Below are 25267 nucleotides of genomic sequence, written 5' to 3'. Positions count from 1 at the left end.
GACTAAAGTACCAAATCCATATTGATTAAAGTGAGACCCTTATTCAAATGAACTGTGGAGCTGTTTTCGCCTGAGGGTAAACGAAATATTCAATAATAGGAAAGCCGTCAGATTAATTTAAACCTCATTAATTAAATTTCGTGCTGTCACATCAACCGGGCTAATTATTTCGGAAAACCTGTACTAAAAATAAATTTAAATCTTCGAAAAAATGGCGACATTTACAATATTATAATACGATAGCGGTTTTCATACACATAACGTCATATTTATCTGAAATATTATTGTAATAAATTTTTATAAGTTATTAATTATAGGTCACCCGTTGATCCTTTCAATAATTCACCTGTTTCGTTTAAACGCGCTATCCCAAAAATTTTGCATAATGGACATTATTCGAATTTTAAAGGTAGGTATGTTTTTTTTGTTATTATTCTCTTTTTTTGTTCTGATCACTCATATTATGTATAAATTTCAATAATTCTTAACACACATATTATAAAATATATTTAATTATTATTCAATATTCTTCCTCATTTTTCTTATGTAATTTCTTTATAGTTAATTCGCACTCTGAGATCTATAGGGTCATAACTGCAATTAACATGATCTTAAGTAATTTGAGTTTGAATGTTAAATAATAACCTACAATTTCATTAATTGCAGTATACTGCTGAAAAATACGGCGGTCTAGCACAATAAATATTGTACCAAAGATGAAATATTTTTTGGCAAAAGGGCCTCATGTAAGATAGTGCCTCTATATATCTCTAAATTAAAATTTTAGATATAAAATAACCATGGACACAATTGTGTAGGAGGCCACTGCTTCCAAGTAGCAGTTAATGCTATATAGCACTAAAAATAGATTTTTTTTCGAACTGCATTCATAAGTCATTTTTTGGGTTTTTTGCAGTTATGACCCTATAGATCTCAGTGTGCGTTATGTTCTTCTCACTTTCTATCTTTTTAGGCTTAAGGCGATACTTCAGTGAAACGGCAAATAATTTTCAACTATAGGCGCGACGAAATTTTGGACTCGCTGGCAGTGTGAGAGCGAACGTCGAGGTGTCAATACGTCAATTTGTTTCGTGATGGCGACGGGGGTATTAATTCTTAAATCGTGTAAAGATGACTAAAAACGTTACCCATTTACTTTAAAAAGAAAACATGTCAATGAATATATTATTATTGTTACTAATAAAACAATAAACAGAACATTAAATGGACGCATTTTGGATTTATATGACAAATTATATTTCGGTCGGCATGCGTCATTTGCACCCGCGACCCGCAATCCGGGCATCGCCTATCCACGATCTTTTCAGACCATGCCTCAACTGAGGTATAGCCTTAACTATATTATAATTTATATATGGAATCTTTGCTGGTTGCAATAACTTTTCACTATTCTATTTTTAAATATATTTTTGTAATCAAAATGTAACTATTTGTTTCCTTAATAAATAAAAACAAATATAAAAAAATCATCATTAGTTTTAATCAAACTACTGCTGGATAAATACCTTTTCAAGCTGATTTCAGTCGTTTCGGTCTCATAAATTTTACCGTAGTGTACTATCGCAGAATTTAACTATTTCGTTGACCCGTTAACATCTTCTTTTCGGAAGATTTGTACATATTATTATTGATGATTAGATTTGACCGGTAATTACCTTTTCTTCGAGTATGTACTTTTGTCATTTTATATTTAAAATTTTTAGCAAACTCAATTACATCATATTAATTTATAGCCATGCGTCTAGCATTCACCTTTCCCTACCTCGCTCTGGATCTCTTTTACGTTTTGTCCATGTTTCGCATTGTGATTACGAAAAGTACACATGGTGGATATTTATTGTACACCTTTTGTTTACTTTTAATCCTGATTGGAAAGCCATCATTGTTAAACAATAAATACAATTAATATTTTTTATACTCCAACAAACGTATCATTTACAATTAACGCGATTTCTGTATAGCAATTAGTCATAAACTATTTTTTTGTATATTTACTAACAAATATTTCGTTTTGACAGTAGATTATAATATAATTACACTTTTAGCAGTTTTAAAATATATACCTATTTGACTAGTGTTAATTATATTACGTACCTATACTTTTTATTCAAATAAACAAATAAACACACGATTTACCTTATATAGTAAATCAATACAATAAAGTAGGTAAAAACTCCACTACGAGTACCTACCTACCTTTTTTATGTTGTTTGAGTTTGAGTTGTTTGAGTTTTTACCTACTTTATTGTATTGATTTACTATATACGGTAGAGTTAAGAGTGTTCATTGTCAGTGTGTGTTTACCTTTGGTGAGTGTACACGACGCCTGAAGATGCCGAAAGGCGAAACCCGGGTCGCAAAAAACGACTTAAATGGAATAGTACAGAACTTGAATCCATTAGAATTTAAATTCAAATTTCATCAAGTACCTTCGGTCGATAGTATTAATATTATAATGATATGTATTAAAAAGTAACATTTTATAATACCAATTTCCAAATTAGTATACTATTTATACGCAATATCCGATGACACTATCAAAACAAATGAATAGGTACATGTTTGAAATAAATCGATGGTACACTCTGAATTCTATTAACATAATATTAAATTTACAATGACTTATCAATAGTCATAATATATTATGATAATAAAATGAAATATTAAAAGCACACCTAAAACCATGACTAATAATAATTATTATACAAAAGTCCTAAATCACACAAAATTTTCTCCCATATGGAGCAGTACCAGGTTATTAGTATTATACGTTTTAAAGTTATATGCCCGTGAGTAGGGAATCCAATCCCGCGCCAAAATTCTGATCCCGGGATTTCGGGATTACAATTTGACAATCCCGGGATTGGCATTTTTTTCCATTGTTAATATAAAAATTTTATATTTACAAATAACATTGATAAAATCGGTAAAAAAAATCTAGTATAATTTTTACTATTAAAGACATTTATTGTTAATATTGTATATCTACGTTCAACCTTAGAAATACACAAGTTTAATGGAGTAAATAATATTGTAATATAAATAATAATGTGAATTTAATATGAGATTGCTGTTTCTGATAGTAAAGATTTAATGAATGGATTAGCGAGATTTTAAATAGTAAAGCAAATAATCATGGTGTACTTATGGCCTTTCCGCTTCATATATCTAATAAGTCAGCCAAATATGAAACTGCCGTAAAACGTATGAGATTATGGTGGAATTACTTTGTTAAAAGTGCGAAGCATTGTTTTTTCCCAATCTTTCTCATTTTTATTAATTTATGTGAAAAAATAAAATGAATCGGCAACTTACACATGGGCATATATCAAACTTCATTCAAACTCAGTTTATTTCTAATGTAGTTATTTGTTATTAAAAGTATTTTTTCTGTTATATTTTCGTTTTAATTTTATTTTCCATAAAAATTGATAAAAAAAAATCAATCCCGAAAGTTTCGAGATTATGTTTACCAATCCCGGGATTCATAGGTATCGAAAATAGCTCGGGATCCCGGGATCTCGTGATTGGAATCCCTACCCGTGAGTGGCCATAATTATGAATTAGTAGGTAACAATTATTTTTCTTCTAAGAATATTATTAATTACTTACTACAGATTTTAGGAAGAACAGATTATTAAAAAGACTGCTTTGAAGTAATATGTATTTATAATATTTAGATGGTATAATGAATATTATGTATTTTGTGATGGCCCAACGGTGAGGTATCGGATTAATTATAACTAATAAGCCATGTCTTATGATGGATGAGCAACCATTTTGCAGTCATTCAAACGGTAACGCTAATAAACAGATCTTTTAAGGGTGAATTTAAATAAGTCACTTTATATTTAAATGGTACGAATCCTTTTCAGCACTCAATTTTTTCCCATCAGTGATCAAAGACCGGACGAATCTTTCATCATTTTGTTGGCGTTCCAGTTGATTTTTGCTCTCCTTCTCATTCTGCAAAGACGTCTTGGACGGGTCAAGTGAGGATTTCCATTCGTTTCTAGTGCCAAGCCTTTGTAGATCTTCACTACAAAGGTTTTGGTTATCAAAAGACTACTCGAATGTGTATGTATTTTATTTATTTTGCCAGAGAACATCGTCTTAAGAAATCAGATCCTTTTTTTTTGATATTCTTTTTGCTCATTTTTTGATATTTAATTAAATATGCTTCGTACATAACTTGAAAACACCTTAGATACATTCCCACTAGAAAAAATCATATTTGTTCAAGTTATGTATGTTCAATATATTATTATGGAATGTTACATTTTCAAAATCTTGTGAATTATCTGTTGAATAAAAGAAACGGTTTATTAAATATGCTTCATTAAAGTGTCAAAAGCATACAGTTTTATTTGAAATAAAAATACAATATAATTTTGAATCAACATGTATCAAAGAATATTAGGCAGACAAATAATTATTTTTAATACAAAATTACAATTACAAAAAACTGTTTGCTTAAACTCAATATTTATTGATATAATATGTACCTATCTGTTACAATCTCTCTCAAATATAATATCGAAGATTTTTTAAATAATTCATAGCTTTTATATTATACTTGTTTTATGTCTGATTTAATTCCTATTAAATGCTTTGTATGTATATCAAAACGGGCTTAAATATTGTCATAATAACAATTATAAATGAAGTAATATGTTCAGTTAATATATTATTGAATTACTAGTTGCAAAAATGACACGGTGACTAGACTCCCAAATTTAAAATATCAAAAAATATTAATTATGCAAAAATAGCAAAATTTCGCTGTATGAAACCATTGATTGCAGTCAAATATAGTCTTTTATTAATGGTTGTAGGTTTATCATCTTCGACGAAAGCATCTTTAAAAAAAGTGCGCTGTCTTTGACAATGGTGGCTTCGCTGTCAAGATCTACGATTGTGGACTTGTTACCCGACCAAGATACCAATGTGATGGAGAAATATAGGATGCAAACCACATCCTCTGGTAATTCTCTAGAATGTGTACGACAAAGAAAGATCTTCTGAAGTCACACAAACCAGCTGTTAGGACTATCATCTCATCTGACCTGGTCGCCACAGAGGCCAATTTATATTTCGTAATTAATTTTTGTCTTTTCTCCGTGCTTCTTTCCTCTATATGTACACGAATCTCAAAGTCATATTATAAACTCAGTCAAATCACACTTGAGTGCATGGTCACTCAGTTTTGGGTAACTGCTCCCGAGATTTTCCCAGTCATAAACATTTACTGGTGACATTTTACATCCAAACGTAGGGCATACACCTGGATACGACTGGGTATCGTGCGGTTTAGCTCTGGTTTGTGTTGTCTTTGACAAAGTTTATAGAATTTTGATTATCACACAAAAGTGCAATTAAACTTAAAAATATACTGAATATTACCAAAAACTTGACACAATTAACACAGTGAATGATATATTAGTTGTCATACTAGAAAAGAGAAAGTAATCAAGATATGTGTAACTGCATTTAAGAAATTGATATATTATATAATGTGAATTTTCATGTCGTTCGCTGTTTTCGGTTAGTTATATTTTGACTACTACATAAATAAAAAATAAATTTTATTAATCAATGCAGCGAGTGAGACCCTGATTGGTTAAATCCGTATTTTTACTATATTATGTTATATCACTAATCTTACATGTATAGTATTTTAATGCTAAAATTAATCGAATGCGTAAAAAGAGACCAAATAAATGTACATATTCCTTATATTATACCGCATTGAAAACTTTGAAATTAAAAAAATGTCAAAAATTAAAATGAAACCAATTGAAAATTAATCCATTGTACAACTTCAAATTTTGAAGTATAAAATTTGAGTTAATAAAAATTTTATCTTGATAAAAGTCAACACGTCCAATCAAATTTAATAAACGAATGAAAATCGGAAATTCTTTCAATTTTCAAGCAAGAATACTTAGATCCAATTTCAATTACCACTTAAAATACAAAGTTACTTTTTCTCTCTCTCTCTCGTAAAATGGCATTTCGTTTAGATTGTAAAATAAATGATCACCATTGGAGATTTAATTGCTTTGCAACTTTCATTTCTCACCTTTTAAGAGTAAAACAAGATGGTGTAATTAGTTTTTAATTAAAAATGAAAATAATAATTATTTCATAACTTAATGTTATAAATATAATTACTTGATTACGTAATCTAATATTAACTGCACCGGTAACTCTAACTCCTGCCTTAAAAAAATACTTACATAACTACAATTCCTGGACAGCTTATGTACCTACTTATAATAAAATTATAAACTTTAATATGATTATGTACTATATACATTTTTAGTAAATCTTTTAACAAATTCGCGGACATGACGTCAGTAAAGTAAGTGTTTGAATCAGTCTCAAGCATTAATAAGCCGTGTAAATCTCAAAATTAATGCACTTTTAAAAATGTAACCTTGAATAATCAATTATTGATACTTACGTTTTATCTTATTCTAAATCTAATACGCATATACCAACTAAGGCAGTGTCTGCCAAACCGTGTACCACGAGCAGAGCGTTGGAGCGGACCCTTTTTTGAGTTGCTCCGCTCCGAGACCTAATACTTGCTCCGGCTCCGCTCCAGGGTCTGCTCCGCTCCGGGTAAAAATTATTATATATTATGTACTTATACAAGTTTAAAAAAAAGTAGTTTTAAAATAGTCGTCATTTTCATTATTAATTCTATTAACGGCAGCAAATCGTCTCTCATTATTTGCTCTGCTGTCAAAAGATTTTGTTAATTTTGTATTACTTCAAAGTTTCAAGAATATTCTTACGTAAATAAAATTTTGACTACCAAAAACTCTCGGTATTTTATGCAGATTATTTACTGCTTTTTAAAAATACTTATCAGTCAATTTAGTACTGAGTTATTTAATAATTTTGTAAAATATTATCGAAGGAAAATACTTTCAGACTACTTTGCAAACACTATGTATGTATATAAAAAGGTCATTTATGTATACAACATGTTTACCAAACTGAGAATGTTTACGGCTTGAAGGTTCCCCATTCTTATATGTTCAGTCATTTATATATAGAGAACTCAACACATACGTGAGTAAGTCTTGAAAAGTAAATCAAATTTCTACTGAGAACCTTAAATGGAATAAATATCACCTATCCAGAAAATAACTATTGCAATATGTTAAATGTGTACCTCCATTTTCAATTTAATTTTCACTTTGCACTTTGAAAGATTGTCATTTGACTGAATAATTTGAAAGCATTCATATTCTGGATATTATTGATTTAAAACTTAACTTGAAATAATGCATAAAAATATTATTTGAAAAATATTATTCGTAAAGAGTGAATGAGGGAGTTAAATAGAATTGAATATGTTTTAAGTAGCCTGGGTTAGGGATTCCAATCCCGGGATCCCGAACTATTTTCGATATCTATGAATCCCGGGATTGATAAACATAATCCTGAAACTTTCGGGATTGATTTTTTTTATCAATTTTTATCGAAAATAAAATAAAAACGAAAATATAACAGAAAAATACCTTTAATAACAAACAATTACATTAGGAATAAACTGAGTTTGAATGAAGTTTGATTTATGCCCATGTGTAAGTTGCCAATTCATTATATTTTTTCACATAAATTATTAAAAATGAGAAAGATTGGAATAAAACAATGCTTCGAACTATTAACAAAGTAATTCTACAATGATCTCATACGTTGTACGGCAGTTTCATATTTGGCTGACTAATTAGATTTATGAAGCGGAAAGGCCATAAGTAGTAAGTACACCATGATTTGCTTTACTATTTTAAATCTCGCTAACTCATTTATTAAGTCTTTACTATCAGAAACAGCAATCTCATATTAAAATCACATTAATATTTTTATTGCAATATTATTTACTCCATTAAACTTATGTATTTCCAAGATTGAACGTATACAATATTAACAATAAATGTCTTAAATAGTATTAATTATACTAGATTTATTTTTGACCGATTTTATCAATGTTATTTGTAAATATAATTTTTTTATATTAACAATGGAAAAAAAATGCCAATCCCGGGATTGTCAAATTGTAATCCCGATATCCCGGGATCAGAATTTTTGCTCGGGATTGGATTCTCTAGCCTGGGTAAATCACAGAGAGTGCGAGTGACATAATTTATAGGTAAGCAAAAATGAGTAATCTACGAGCAGTTTTATATAACCACATACTTATTTAGGCGTAGAAAGGAATCAAATATGCAACTGCTTTATAGTAAAAAAATGTAAACATTTTATTTCAAACATTGGATTGCAGTCCACTAACTCGTATGTATAAAAACTGTTTTATTATTTCATCTCAATGTATCAAATCTTAGTGTTTTAGCTCGACGTGTATAAACTCCAAACATTAAAAATTAACATATTAATTATAAACATGTATGGTTTTCTAAGAATAGTAATAATGAATTATCTGAAAACAGTAATTCGTTTACAAAATATCAAAAACAGTTTTATTATGTACGCATATTTAACTTTGAAATAAATTTCGTTCTCGTAATACAAAAAGAGGCATATTGACAAAATGATAAGCCAATGAAGTTTTCTCTAAAAACATAAAGAACTTTTTGACACACATAATAATATCGATACTGACAGAACGCATTATTTCAGTTTTTGCTGTTTTTCTGTTTTAAATGCCAAAATGTATACAATTGTACACTCTACGTCCTGGTAAAACGCATAAAGGCATAGGATATAATGGTGAGAAAATAGAAACATTATTAAATCATATTGTAATTTTTTTATTCTGATAGAAAGCATGATAATGACCTAAAGCGTCAATTACATTGAGCTTTTTTATGAGCTGATTATTGGCAAATTTAAAAGCGGGCGGTTCAGCTACTGCGATTTCATGATTACACACAAAATTTTCCATTCGCTGATAAGCCACAAGCCAGCGAGCGATTTTGACGGAACGTAGTTCGTTTTTTTGCCGGGAGGTCGGTACGCTCCATAATAATGTTTCCATTAAACGTCAAAAAGGTAAATTTCAAAATGAGTAGTTCGTTTTTCCACCACCACGCTCTACTGCGCAGACGCGATACGCCCACAAGCCGGCGTGTAGCTTATAAAGTTGACCGGCTTTCAACTTTTCTCGGTGGAGTGTTTACAACCTGCTTATTAGCTTGTTCGATGATTACACTGGGCGAATTTACAGGCAGATTATAAATTTGCCAATAATCAGCTCGTAAAAAAGCTCAATGTAATTGACGCTTAATGCGTTCTGCGTATACAAAATACAGAACTTTTAACATGTCGTATATTGTGTTTGCCATAAAGGTTAGTCTTTATAATGTAGAAAAAATGTTTTTAAATCATAAAAAAATCTACGTGGGAGAACGTTTTGAAAAAAAAATTAAAGTCCTTCTTGCGATTATCTCAGAACTTGTTATATAGAGGGTATGCTTTCTGTCAGCATACCCTCGATATGACAAATTTTAAGAATTTTGGTTTTATATACCAAAATATAATTATATTACATTGCTGTCCTGAAAATAAACAAGTTATGTATCCAATATGTTTTCCTTATATAGGTTACCGAATATATTATAAGTTAAACAATAAATAGTTATAAATATTTTTGACATATAATGTTAGTTAACCACTTTTCGTATTTCACGGACCATTTACTCAACTGATTAATCCTCAGGTAATCAGAATATACAATATTTTTACATTAGTCAGTCTAATTAAGGTATCATATATATATTTTTTTGAAACAATCCTATTAAACACAACTATCTACAATGAAACTGAATTATTTTTCTATTTTAACAAAAAAAATGTGACTGTAACAATATAAATTCCCATGTTATGTAACAAGATCTGGAAGATTTCTCATCTCGGCAGTTATTATGTACATACAAAGTTTTTCACGGAGTATTTTTCGTTTTTCACAAATTTTCTTTATAATACTGTTTAAAGTACTCATAATTCTTCTCGAGCGCTTACCTTTCTTTATTGTTTGGCAAGTGTTTTTTTTTCAATGCTGAAAATAGTAAGTTTTCTGGTATTATGTTACATAGATAATAATAAATTATTTATTCATAAAAACAGTAACAAAGCATAAAAGTGCCACAATACACAGTAAAGCATGCAATAATGATTCAACATACAATATTAATATATGTAGGTACATACAAGAATCTTCAGTTATATAAACAGTATATTTTCTGTAAAATTCGATATTTTTTCTTAAATAATTGTAAGTTTATCTTTGAAAGTACATAAATATATTTATCTTCCTTTTTTAATATTCAATGGCATGAGATATTAACATAGCGGTATCCGGGTTGCAAATTTATATGAAAAAATAAAACTTTATACTTAAACATAATACATTGACACCCACGGTGGCCGCGCGGCTTAAGCGTTGGACTATCACGCCGTGGGTCTCAGGTTCGAATCCCGGGTCTGGCAAGTACACATATTGTTTTTCAATTTGTGTGTGAGTCAGGGTATGGACCTAATAGGTTGAGCAAGTTGCTGACATCCATTTCTCGTAAAAAAACAAAAATCTGTCAATACAAACCTCTACTCTGTGGAGGCCCATATGATCATATTAGTATCGGAAATGGTTGTAAGAAAAAGAAGAAACATAATAATATCTTCCTGTATTTAGGTTAAGTACTTCACCATGATTCCAAGAGATGGCAGTGTATACAATATAATAAATTATTCAAAACAATTGACCGGAGCTAGTATAATGAGTAAAAAGTACATCGTGTATTCACGCTCATTTTTTATGGCTGGCCTTGCGCGCACGGAATTTTAGAGCGTGTACACGCGCTTTTAGCATACAACTGGTGTATTAACTCATTTAGTGCTAACACCGCGACTGGCGCGTTTGGAGTACTTGGCCATTAGATATAATTAACGTGCCATTTAAATGTGGTAATTAAAAGGTAATTCAAAGTTCAGCAGTGATTGTGTTTTAATAATTCCTATTTCGTACTATTATTTATTTTCGTATACATACGTACACTTAAATACTATTTTTTATCAGTATAATAATTATTACTAAGATTAAGTTAGCTTAAAATAGGTATGGCAATATTACCATGGTAAAATACATTCTTCGCATCACTGATATGGAAACCTAGGTAACTATCGTAAAATATTTAATTTATTCACGTAAGAATGTACCTACTATCTACATAAGATTTAGTCTTGCTATAAAAAAATCTTTTTTTTCTATAGGGGAAAGTAAACAAAAGAGGTAATATGAAAAATATAATAAACGTAAAAAGAGGACTTTATGAAATGAGTACGGCTATCTTCTCTAGAAAGCCTTTATCATCATTAGAAATATATTTCTTAGAAATAATTCACTAGAAAATTTGACGTACGGATGTATTTCTGTCTACAGCAGATGTTTATAAAAGCACTCACGTTTTCTTATGAAATTCTTTATTTATTTTTAAAAGTGCATTTTATTCTTAAGAAGTGTAGTTCATATAGACAGTAGTGGTAATATTTGTATAAGGATACTAAAGGATTATAGTTTTGAGAAACGGGAGTAAAAAATATCAACAAACAGAAAAATGATCACAAATTTACATGATAGTAAAAAACACGCAATGAAATCGATTAACATAAATCTAGAAATATTTATAAACTCAGCCAGTAATATACTTACCTAAAATGATAAAAAACTAAATATGTTATATTGTTATATTGAGTACAGGAATATAGGAATAAATAGACTATAATATGTAAATAATTTAACGTACCATTTTCGCTATTAAGTCGAGCTTATGGACCTTCACAGAATGGAGTTTTAAATTAATTGGCTTTTATCATGAGTGGTAAGATAAGGAAAATGACAAGTTAATACACCAACTGGTGGTATAATACATTATAACATATTATTATTATGCTATTATTAAATGGAACTAATACTTGAAATGCATCCTTGCATGGCGGTGCGGTAATAATACTAAAACTCGAATCGATATAGTATATCAAAATGATTTCAAGTTATAGACAATTTATTATATTTTACATTTTTTTGTCATAAAAAAATCGGTGTACGCACGTTAGAAGTTATACTTCTTCGGCGTAACGAATAAAAACAAAACTTGTGATAAACTAGATTCTTCGAATAGCTCTTAATTGTCTTGTTAAATTACACACTCAAGAAAGGGGACCACTTATTGGAACGCCGTTGGTTTATTTCTATACATTTTAACATATATTACTAAATTATATAATTATTTATCGTTGTTTTTATTTTTTAAGTAACTTCCACTACTATGACGTTTATTAGTTTGTTTACGTAAGGAATTGCAAATGGCCGATAATAATAAATTCTCTGCCTAGCAACGGAAAAATTCTAAACTATAATATTATACTGTATAATCGTCACCATTGCAATATCATTCTGTGGCGTAATGGTTGTGCGTTCGGCTAATAACCGAACAATCGTTGGTTCGAATCCAATCGAGTGTATTTTTTTGTGTGAAAAAATAAATTATGTGTTACATGTTACACGCCAAAAATACACTCTGATCTGATTTTCCAAACGTGCCTAAAGAAGCATAACTTCAAAAATCTTCCTACAGCATGAGACAGAACTATTCATAAAATAACCATAAAATAAAATATATTCATTCAGTGAATACACATTTTACTACGGACGGTATTTTTAGTTTTATTAATAATATTTTTAGGGTACTTACGAATTGATTATTTAAAAGGAAAATTATCAACAAATTGCAGTTTTAAAATTCTGTTGCCAGATAATTGGTGTTGATGAAGAGAAGGTCCAAATCATAACATTTGTTTATCAGACCAAAAGAATACATACAAAACTACAATGTTAAATAAAAAGTAAAAAACCATGTTCGATCCTTTGCAGAGGTTATGTGGTTCCGGAGGATGGAGGATGGAGGTTTAATTAATTTTTTTTCGGTGAATTACTGTTGTTAGTCATTAACAATAATCTATATATCCTTGTTCTGGATCAAATATATTAAAAAAATCGTGGCTTTTTCCAGATGGAGGAATTAAACCCGCATTCACTATTTCAAGTGTCAATAAAATATTAAATAAAAATTTGCCTTCAGCGTCACGATTTTTTGGTAATTTGAAAACCATTTAGTATTGGAGTAATTAATTATTTTATTCGAGTTTTTAATAATTATTAAATTACTACGATTTGCCATTTATAGCTTTTGTTTGACATATAAAATAGTATTCTAACACGTAAAGCCAAACCAGCGCATGTATTCTATTTTTTTATTTATTATAATATTATAGTATTTCTTTCGGCCACTACGGCAGCTATCTAGGGTAGGTTTGTATTGATGTATTAGCACGTATTGTAACAATTTCAATAAATTAGTAGTAATTGTTACAATAAGTGTTATGTTTTAACAGTACCTCTTTTGGCTGTGGTAAATTTTAGAGCGAGATAGACAGTTTTGACTGTTTAGATGGCTAACCTACTGTAATTGTTACAATAAGTGCTAATACATCAATAGAAACCTACCCTGGATAGCTGCCGTAGTGGCCGAAAGCAGTCTTGTGTATAGAATAGATGCCCTGGTGAGATTTCAAACATCGCGATAATGTGACACTGCACTAGGTACCTCATAAATGACCCTCTGACACTTGGATCGCCATTCTTAATGAGGGCAATAATTCTTGCCAAATTTCAGCTTAACCTTGGATGACAACCAACAACGTGTTAACCTCGACTAACCTATGAAAGCAGACTTTTCATTCAATAAGTAGAGGTCCTCAGAATACATTACAACAATAGTACCTCATCAAACTTAGAGTGAAAGTTCACTTACATTAATTTAAAAGCTCTTCTTGAAGATTGGTTAAGAGAAAGTTCTCCAACACCGATACCCGAAAACTTTATCCGGCTTACTCAGTTGAAATGCCATAATAATCACTGGGCAGATTTAAATATTCAGTTCATTTCACGGAAAACGTAATTTGTTTGACTATGACCAAACCAATTTTATGAACTTTTATTGACTTTCATCTTTTGGTGATTTGATTTGCCTTGCGATAATACCTAATTATAACATTACAAAATGGGTTATATACTTTCCTTCTCGATTACAACAGAAATAAGAAGAAAATACTTTTTGAGAAACAAAAACAAATTGTTTCTAATATTTTATTAAATTAGATGGAAAACCCATCCAATTACGTACGAAAAAATATCACAATTTATAGATGGTACCTAATCCCATAGGTATTTGTTTACTATTGCCGAGTAAAATGTCTTGGGTATGTAAAATTATTAATTAATTAAATCCACGTCAGACCCACCACAGTTGTACATATAAATGTATTAATAACTATTAATTGTTCAGTGCGAAATATGAATGAAAGAAATGTTATTTTCATTTGTTTTGTTTACTTGTCATCGGCTTCAAAATATTATATAATGTTTTTTTTTCAATTGAAGTTGCGCAGAAGACGCATGCACATTTCAGGCTTAATTTTTTTGGAAAATGTAAAATTATATATGAGATTAGATGAATAATTTGGAAAAACTAATAAATATAATAGAGTAAGATAAAATTACCCATTTTATTAATTACATTATACAGTTCCTACTTACGTCGTATTTAGACAAATGGGTATTTTAAAAATCGTAAAACATGATGTATTTTTGGGAAGCTTTATTATAAAAGTATTGGTTACATGTAAGTTGTACGTATGCAGTTCATCGTGAGACATTTCTTCTTGAGCCGCTGTAAGTGAAACATTTGTGTTCGTATAACATTTTTAATCAAATGACGAGTTCTTCGTTGAACATTTCACCGTGGAGTATATTTGTACGTATGTTACAAAATGCGGCGCTAGTTTTCAAACAGTAATGATCTAGGTATATAGTAGGTATACACAATGAATTGTAAATAAATAATGTAATTTTATTATTTACAATGTTATTATAATGAAGTTTTAATTTCGGTTAACCTACAATATTCATGTCAAAATATAACACTTAAAAGTACATAATAAAACCATCGTAATAAAATGGACACACAGCAGAAAATAGGTAGGTAAGTAGATTATAAATACAATAATATCGTATAGGTATATTATGTATATAGTGTCAACTTTAAAATATTTAAAACCAATAAAGACATCTCATAAAATTCTTATTGAATTTAATTGAAACATTACTGTTTGCAAACTAGCACCGCATTTTGTAACATACGTACAAATATACTCTACGGTGAAATGTTCAACGAAGAACTCGTAATTTGATTAAAAATGTTATACGAACACATGTTTCACGTACAGCGGCTCACGAAGAAGTGTCTTGCGGTGAACTGTATACGTACAAATTTCCGGACACAAAAAGTATTATAGTAAACAATTTCCTGACTACAACCTTATTTAGATAAAAAAAATGAAGTTCCGTTATCATGGTCTGATGTTATTCATATTAAGAGGGTAATATGAAACTTTGGATGATATTAATATGGTTAAATGGAATGTAGTTGATATGTTTTATATGTAAAGTCTTCACAAATCTACATAAATCTGTACTTCTATTCTGTTCTATTATGCTTACAGACTCGACCGCTAACAGTTCTGAGCGCCTCACTGATCTGGCTGCTCGCGATAATCTGCGCCCTGCCAGCTGCCATCATCTCAGACGCAGTTCCGATCTCACTGGGGAAAAACCACACCATATACATCTGCTCTCCGTTCCTCGAAGGAGTCTACCACGACGCTTATACAAAGTGAGATTACCTTTAATTTAAATAGCAAACAGGAAGTGGTTCATTAGAATATACATTATGAACAATCTCATATCTAAATAATAACGTTTTTTTCTTCTTTAAAGTAGGGATTGCAATACCGGTATTTCAAACCCGGTATCTCAGTATTTTTCGATACCAAAATATCGGTTTTAAAATCATACAATACCGATATATTCGGTGTTGAAAGTGGAATCAAAATGTATTAATACTAACATAAAATATTTAACAGGACTGTAAATTTTTGTCGGGTTACGCGATGTCTGATTTACTTCCATTGCCATTCGACGTGTTAGTATAAAAAGTGCAATAAACTAATAAAACATTAGGTGGAATCATCAGTGGGGGACATACACATCTAAGATCACTTCATAATATAAATTTACTGAAAGATCATTCAAAGAAGAAAGTGCCAATCATTCAACTACCAATCATTTGTTTACATAAACATGTCTACTATAAGTACTATATCTCACCTTTACCTATTTTTAAAGGTTTACATATAAAATGTACATATTTAAATATTTTATCTATGAAATATTAATGTTGTAAGAGATTTTTATATCTATCTATTTATTGGTGGATACAACTATATTTTCCATATATTTTACGAATACCGGTATTTAATAGGAAATACCGGTACCAATACCTATTTATTTTTAAAGTACTTAACTTACAGACAAAACGAAATATTCACAAAGCAGTTTTAAAAACTAACCATAAATAATAAAGAGCGCCAAGTTCCTGTTAAAATGAAAAGTTTTACAGTGAAACAGCTTAATCGTGAACCTGCACGGATTACGATTTCTTCTAATTTCTAGGTGTAATTACTGTTACCATTATTAAATCCGACTGCCCTTACATGAAGCTTTTAGCATCGTTTTTTTCTCGCTCGGCCTCGCTCTATCTACGTCATTTTTCTTGTCAAACCTAACAAACTTCACGCCTACGTGGTATGGTCATAATCAGCTACGGCTTTTCTAACACCATGCATGTGCGCTGCACTCCTTTTTCCTAAACATCTCTCAATGTGCAACAATGATATTCATAAGTCATCACTCGTTTATCGCAATTTAATCCATGTAAATTACCAAAAGCATGCACCCATTGAACAGTCATTGAGCGCTCTAATATCGATCTTAGTTTGCCATTCATATAACATTGTGTAATAACAGTTCAACCCGACACGTGAAACCCATAAACAAGTCATAAACATACAAAGTTTTATGGCCTTTTGGGACGCAGCACAAAATTCGACCCAGAAAAAAAACAGTAGGTATACGCGGGAAAATGTAGTAACTGAGATTTAGCAGGATTAAAAAAAATAGATTTTTTTTATTTAAATCTCATAAATTCATTGAAAATAAGCTGATATTGAATACAAATTGATTTTCAACATAAATATTATGGATACGATCCTTAAATCGTTCTATATTTGCAAATATTTGAACATAATTTATAAAAAAATAATATATTAGTCACGATGTTCTTTCTCAAAGTGAGTGAATTATTATAATATGTCATATTTTTAACAATGCAGGCAATTTGCCTTTTTTTTTTTTTTTTTTAAATATTTTCTTCAAATATTATTTACTTAAAATACAATTCAGTATGCTTTCTGTCGTTGCGATCTATAGTCGGCTTTTTTAGGTGTTTTGTCACGTTATTTCCATAATTTTGTTCATAAAAATAAATTTTGAATGAAAGATTCATAATCTCTATATATATAAAAATCTCGTGTCACGATGTTTGTGGTCGCACTCCTCCGAAATGGCTTGACCGATTTTTATGAATTTTTTTATGTATATTTGTTAGGTATGAGAATAGGTCAACAAGTATATTTCATACCGCTAGGTGATTAGGGTATCTCTATCCAGAAATTTTTTTCTTTTATTTTTTTGACAATTTTTTTTTGTATTTTTTTTATTATTTGGCATCAAAAAATACCTATAACCCCAAATTTTCACCCTCCTACCCCCACCCTCCCATTTTTTTAATCGCGGTTTTATTATTTTTGTATGAACAAATTTAACCGTCGTTCGTATTTCAAACAGAACGAAATTATTTATGTTGTTGAATGACAGATGGCGCTACGTCCGAGAAGAATTCAAGAGAAGCAGCGCATCATTTTGACATTTCATTCGGCATATCACAACGCAGTGCGTGCAAAATTGTGTACGATTTATTTTAATTTATCTATTTTTGTGTGCGTGTATTACAGTGCATAATGCCAGCAAGACGCAAGGGGGGCCATTTGGGCCGCCGAACGAATAAAGCAACAAACATGCAAAATAGTAGAGCAGAAAGAACAGACGGACAAATCCAACAAGATAACAAAAACGTGCGTGTGAGCATGTCGCAATTGCGTGCATATCAATCACAAGAATCACGAGCTGAACGAAATCAACAACGACAATTGGAACGGAGCCAAGCGTGCCGGTTCGTAGTTAACAAACGCAGAGCAAATGACTGACAACGCCAACAAGTACATCGAGCATTTACATCCGCTTCGTTTCTTCGTCTCGCATTCGAGTACGAGCCAGATATTGAATATTCCGCTCATCCGAAAGTGCTTATTGGTGCTATGGACAAAGAATGTCCCCATTGTCATGCGCTCAAATTCAAACATGAGTCAGCCGGGATGTGTTGCGGATTAGGAAAAGTGCAACTACCAGAAATTGAGACACCACCAGAACCATTGAACGGCTTGCTCATCGGCACGGTTCCAGATTCAAACCTGTTCCTGAAGTCCATTCGCACATTCAATTCATGCTTCCAAATGACTTCGTTCAGAGCAACAGAAATAGTTCAAGATACTGCGACAAATGGTCAACAATTCCATTCTACGTTCAAAATCAAAGGCCATGTATACCACAAAGTAGTCTCATTGCTGTCAATGCCAAACGAACCACATATTTTTTTACAAATCTACTTCATGGGCAGTGAGGACAACAATCGTATGGATGCACGTTGCGGCTACAATAACCTCAATTTGCCTAATGCCAGGCGCATCGTCGGCGAACTGGACGCCATATTGAATGAGCACAATGAATTATTGAAATTCTTCAAAGCACACATGCACGAATTGCAAAGTGACAATCACGCTATTGTTATCAATCCTGATAAAACACCAGCTGGAGAGCACGTGCGTCGATTCAATGCGCCTGTTGTTAACGACATTGCTGGAATCATGGTTGGCGACCGCACATCGACGCGAGAAATCGTGATTTGAAGAAGAAACAATAATCTGGAGTTCATCGCTGACGCACACCGTTCATACGACGCTCTCCAATATCCGCTAATTTTCTGGAAGGGACAAGACGGATATTGCATACACATTAAACAACGAGATCCTGTCAAAGGTAATTCATTCATTATGAACATCATTACTCATTTTGAATTGAGAAAATGAATGGTTGGTGTTTTTTTTGTTTTTATCGGCGGTCATCGTCTACAGCGCTCCATTCCTCTTTCTGTCATAGATCCCATCCCCATACACTTACGATAAATTCGGTATTTCTTATTTAACAACCAAAATATTCACTAGAAATAATTTATATGGCAGAACAACGTTTGCCGGGTCAGCTAGTAATACATATTATATACTTATTTTTTAATCAGTGAAGTGTACGTGTTTCAAAATGATAAATTTTGAATAAAATATTCATAATACCTAATACATTATAATGATAGTTTAATCAGTGAAGTGTATGTGTTTTAAAATGATGTCGGTAAACGTAGACTTTATCAATAATAATAAGAATTCCTTGGAAGAAAGAGTCAGAATAAAAAAAGGATGGTCCGATGACATCTGTGGAAAGTGTTTTTCAATCATTAAAAGAATTAAATCGTCTTTAAGAAATACTTACCATGAATCAGGACAGACTTAACTGTCTACCTGTGTTAAGCATTTAGAAAAAAACTTTTACAAACAGTTCCAGACTTTAATGAGAAGTGATTGAGGTGTTCGCTAAACAGAAACAACGCTGAATTGATATGCTTTTTAAATAAGGTAAGAGAATTTTTAGTGCACCCCCAATGAAAGCAATTTTGGAAACCACCGGCCACCGCTGGTTATAATACCTTACCGGAATAAGTTAAATCAAAATAATTAAATTTATGTAACAAAATGACAAGTAATATTTTGTTGTCATATAGATAATGAGTTTCTTTACAACTGCAGGAGTGTCGACTAAATATGATACAACATTTTGACATAATATATATATTTGTATATATCAGTAGCGAAGGGTGGAGGTAGGCTGTTAAGATCCGCCATACATAGTGCAAATTAAGCTTTGTTAGTCATACGTATTTGTTTTTATTGAACTAAGACTTCAATTTACAGATAGTGTTGGTTAGTTTTTAAAAACCAAATTAAACCCTGCCTAAACCAAACAATAATAGTTTTGATATACGACAAAATTTTGCACGCTTTTTCATTCATATTTATTTGAGTACATTGGTATCAAAGTGGGACATGAGCCATCTGCAATAATTTACAAGATAGGTGATTTTTCATTTCATATAAATATTGAAACATAATATATATAAAAAAAAATACTTGAGTTATGCTTAAAGATTCAGAATCACATTTATTAAGTTAAATCTAAGAAATTCATATTGTAAATATTAAATATTATAATCGTTCAAATATGCTAATGTCCGCTTTTGACACAAATTTTTGCGTTAGTCCGTATTTGATACGCAAACGGCCGTACGTGTCCGCCAGTGTCCGCTTTTGACCGAAAGTTTAATGCCGAAATCCCGGCAGCCATGACAGTTTGAGTAGATTCCAGCTTAGCGATTGGATAGCATGCAAATGTCCCTTGCAAGTGTCCGTTTTTATATTATACACAACCTTTAAACACAGAAATCTCTATGAAAACGACTGTTTTTGATACTGTCGATGAAATTGACGAAAAGAGCATCACTAACACTACCTGAATCAATAAAAACATGAATTTAGTGGAGTGTGGCGTATGTCCCAGTTTGATACTAATGTACTCATTTATTTTCATGGGATTAATAATACATATTATTATACATAATATTAGTTCATTTTTTAAGATTCACTAAGCCTTGCCTAAACCAAAGTATAATGGATAAAAAATATTGTTATATCTATAAAATATCTAAGGTTATGTATGATTTAATTGCATAATTTTAGATATTTGGTAGATAAACGAGTTTTTTTATTATTATCTATTATGGCATGGTTCTCGCAGGGTTCAATTGAATTTTAAAAACTAACCAACACCATCTGTAAATTATTGCTGTCTTATTTCAGTGAAAATAAATATGACTGACAAAGTTTAATATGCACTATTTATGGCGTATCTTAATAACCTATCTCCACCCTTCGCCACTGATATATATATAACTAATTAATAATAATCAATAAATTTACGAAATCTTAAAGTCTTTCGTTAATTAAATAATAATAAATTACATTAATTTATATTTAGGTAATTAAAAATAATCGTGAAATTTATGAAATTATTAAAATCTTTCGTTAACAATATAATATTAAAGTACATTAATTTATATATTATGTATAAGTAAGTGTCTATATAATTAGGCATTATTCGATGGTTCAGTTCCATAGTGGGACAACTAGGAATTAGTAGTTTTGAGTAATGGCTGATCAAAGTTTTGACTCACCTGGAATTGAAAAGGAGCAATATTCGAATATAATGGGTAATATAACTCAAAACATCAGATTTTGGACTGTCCTTCTATGGAACTGAGCCATCGATATATTTACAAAAAAATCGGTTGACCCGGGTCACGCGTTATAGATATTCATTGTTTCCTTTGTTTTAGTAATAAATCCCTACATCGAATTAGAAGCAGTTATGTAACTAAATACTGTAATCTGTGGGAGATTCTTATACAGTTACTCTAATTTCAATAAACCCTCTAGGTCTCTGGCTATAACAATGAATGAAAATAGCCTGATCAATGTGTCTGCGTGATACAGTGTCTACAGGAATTAACAACCCGCATAGGATGTAGCGTGACGTAAATCGTAGAGGCGCGTAGCACATCTGGCGTAGCATGTGTGTAGAGGAAGTGGCTAGCACCTTTGTCCTAGCAATATCCTGTCTTGTCCCATCTCAATTGATTAACTTGGGTTGCGTCTCAACAAGACACGTGATATTGCGCTGTAACAGCATGTCACGTTCCTTTTAGCAGTGGCGTAACTAGCATGAATGGTGGTTAATTATTAATTTTTGTTACTTGGCGGTTCTCGCAGTCAAATGAATGAAGCATGGTTCAGTACCATCAGTAATACATACGTACATACAGTAAATCAATAGTTTCTTAGATACACAAAATTAAACGGTTTTGGGTCGATAGCGAGGCTTATTTTTTGTTGATATAATATCGTCAGTTTATTCATCAACCGGTGTCAACCAACTACTTGATGAAGACCTAACCTAACCTTTTCTACTCTTGTAGGTCCTTGTTTTTTGCTGCCACGTACTTTCTTTGGACTCGATCAGATCGACAATATTACCACGTTTTTATTAGCCGGCGGTTGTTTGTCCAGTACAAATCTTGCAATCGATTTTTAACTAACTTCCCGACCTAGCTAGACATTTGAAACTTTTAGAATATATCAGAGCACGATGCCAATGCATTTTTTTAATACTTTTAGCCATCTTTAAGCAGAATTGAAGCATTTTCAGTTAATTCTGTTTTGTATGGAAAGTTATTTCAGAAAAATCCGTAAAAAGTGATAAGAAAAAGTGATGAAGGCGGCAACTAAATTATTAATGTATACGTGCGTTACTATGGAAATCAAAATGAAATGTCGAAATGATACATTTCAGTATTGTATATTTGTTTATTTGTTTTTTATTTACTTCATATCAAGTACAAGTTTAAGCATATTGAGCATAATAATTCAACAGAAAATTTAAAAAAGTTATATATAAAAAGTTCTTTTTATCTTGTAATTGTTGTTGATATAGTATCATCAGTTTATTCATTAACCGGTGTTAACCAACTACTTGATGAAGACCTACCCTAACTTTTCTACCCATTTGGGTCCTTGTTTTTTGCTGCCACGTACTTGGACTCGATCAGATCGACAATATTTTTTGTTGATTTTTAGGGTGATTCTGTGGTCTTTTAGTTCCTTTCGACTATCCCTGTGTTATTGTATTTGTATGGTGGCTATCCACTCTCAAAACGATATATCTAATTTCGAAAAATTGTCATAGTCTTTTTATTTATATCAAATCTAACTTCAATATTGGGTTATAAATGTAGGATGCCAGGCACTGACCTTTTATGCTGTTGATATGTTAAGTATTGTTTGTTGAGTCACCCGGTGCGTGACTTGATGTTCAAAGGTGATTTATGTTACAAATGTACGCGCAATCAATAAATAAATATTATTGAAAAATGTATTCAATCCATTAGAAAATCTTATTAACTTATTAATAATAGGATCCTTAAACGAATTTATAAACAATTATAAAAAAGTTTATCTTTGACTTTTAATAAAACATATTATTTGTCTTTTGAATGTTTTTAATTAGATGTGTATTTGTATTTAATAAATGTGTATTTAATAAAACACTTTAATATGTAAATTATAAAAAAAAATGTCTTAAATTACATTCTTCGTATTTTTCCGCTAGGTGCCTCTGATAGGTGGATTAATCACGTTAAACTTGAAATTTTCAGAACAGGTATACTGTCTATATTATATTGATATCAAGGAACTTCAAAATATGTATTATTTTTCGAAACTGCAGTGCTAGTAGATAATTTAGTAATTACAATTGCATTCCAATATTTATACATTATTTTAAAAAGTATATCATATATATTATATAACAATTTTATTGCTTACGGATGGAATATTAAATTGATTTGGTAATTACTAAATATTAGATTATTTCACAAAATCCCGTAACAAAACTTCTTAACTAGACAAGTGTCATGTATCTATTACTGAAACTCGCACGTACGTACGAACTTATTTTTTAACTATCGAACTATTTATTAGTGGAACCTAAATATTTAATTTAAGGTTTTAAAAGTATTTTCGGATGAATATAATAATACAATGCATTGTGACATCGGCTACTCCCTATGCTTGCTGCCACCATGTTGGATGTAATGGCATGGTTAAAAACCCTTTCTTGTAAAAACAATCACCATTACGAAACCATCCCAGCATACCTCCTTGATTGCCCAAAGGACCAAAGCCTATCTCTGACCACTTCAAAGAGTTTTATAAGAACTTGATAAGGGTTCATGCATGCGTGGTCACATGACAATTGGGTTTGAATGTCATTTGAAACTTGGAAATTATTAATCTTATTCACTTCCTGGCATGACTATAAGTTTTTGAACTCGAATAGAATTTCCAAATACGGCCAAAGAATGTGTAGGAAAATAACATTATCAATTTATCTACCTCCGAAACCAAATATGTTTACTACTTATATATCGGTGGGCATTTATAAGTGTTTACGTCGTAAAGTGTAATATTTTATTCAATGTGCTCTTACCGTTTAAAATATTAATGATGTCTATATATTTTCTCATTTAAGTACAATTATATAAGAAACTCTGTAAAGTTAATCCAGGCCATTTTTTTTTAAATATTAATTTTTCAATTGCGTCGAAATAAAAAAAAAAATCTATTTCTATCAGAGAATTTATTAGTAAGTATACCCATCTGCGGAAACGGGTTTCGAAACAATTTTTAATTAGTTTATATATGATATACGACACAAACTATTAATTTATACTGATCTCTACTATGTATTAGTCATTGGTTTGTCTTGTGTCATGAAGAAAAAATATTGCTGAAGGTCGTATCTCACTATTGCGTTTGACGACAACGAAACATATTATATCATGTCTTTGCTAATACAATACGTGTACCTAATATCTCGCTGTAACTATTTTTTACCTCAGCAACTGTCTTTTTTTGAACTAGGATACTCTCATTCTATAAATAAATTTTATGTTACAGTGCGCAGTTTTTATCTTTATTCAATTACCACCTTTACTTAATACTATAAATATTTTCCCAGTAGATTACCCAAAATTACCGGTTATTCTAAATTATCAAGTCCGTGACGAAAAATATGACCGAAAACTACAGAATGCGATTTGTGACACCTGATTCTTTAATCTGAGTCTCTGGATGATTTACTAATTTATGCTCTAACCAAGAAATACGAAGACTTTTAATCGCTTTTCGCTCCTTTATTCTCAGCTTCCATAACTCTAAATATTTGTTATCCGTCCTGCGCCGTATAATATATCGAATAAAAAACTGCAAAGTGCATCTCAAAACATTGTCAATGGCCACTCCTTTATCCGGATGATTGAATCATTTGGTGCTAACACAACATTTTTTGAATATTTTAATTGCCTTTTGCTTCCTTTATCCTCGGGGTCCATGATTCAACATAATTCAAACTTTGCAC

The 25267-nt window shown here is 30.9% G+C and overlaps 1 protein-coding gene across 1 annotated transcript in view; it reads left to right on the top strand.

Moving 5' to 3' along the window:
- LOC147068564 (neuropeptide CCHamide-2 receptor-like) overlaps positions 1-25267 on the top strand; it is a 250218-nt gene that overhangs the window by 114421 nt on the left and 110530 nt on the right. Inside the window, exon 3 of the mRNA XM_085953002.1 lies at positions 15616-15785. Within this exon, the coding sequence (XP_085809128.1) occupies positions 15616-15785 (170 nt within the window). The remainder of the gene's footprint in view (positions 1-15615; positions 15786-25267) is intronic.

The sequence above is a fragment of the Rhyacophila brunnea genome, unplaced genomic scaffold (genome assembly GCF_057557595.1).
Source record: "Rhyacophila brunnea isolate RB1 unplaced genomic scaffold, BYU_Rbru_1.0 scaffold_3, whole genome shotgun sequence".
NCBI classification, from domain to species: Eukaryota; Metazoa; Arthropoda; class Insecta; order Trichoptera; family Rhyacophilidae; genus Rhyacophila; species Rhyacophila brunnea.
This window is presented reverse-complemented; position numbering and strand designations above follow the sequence as displayed.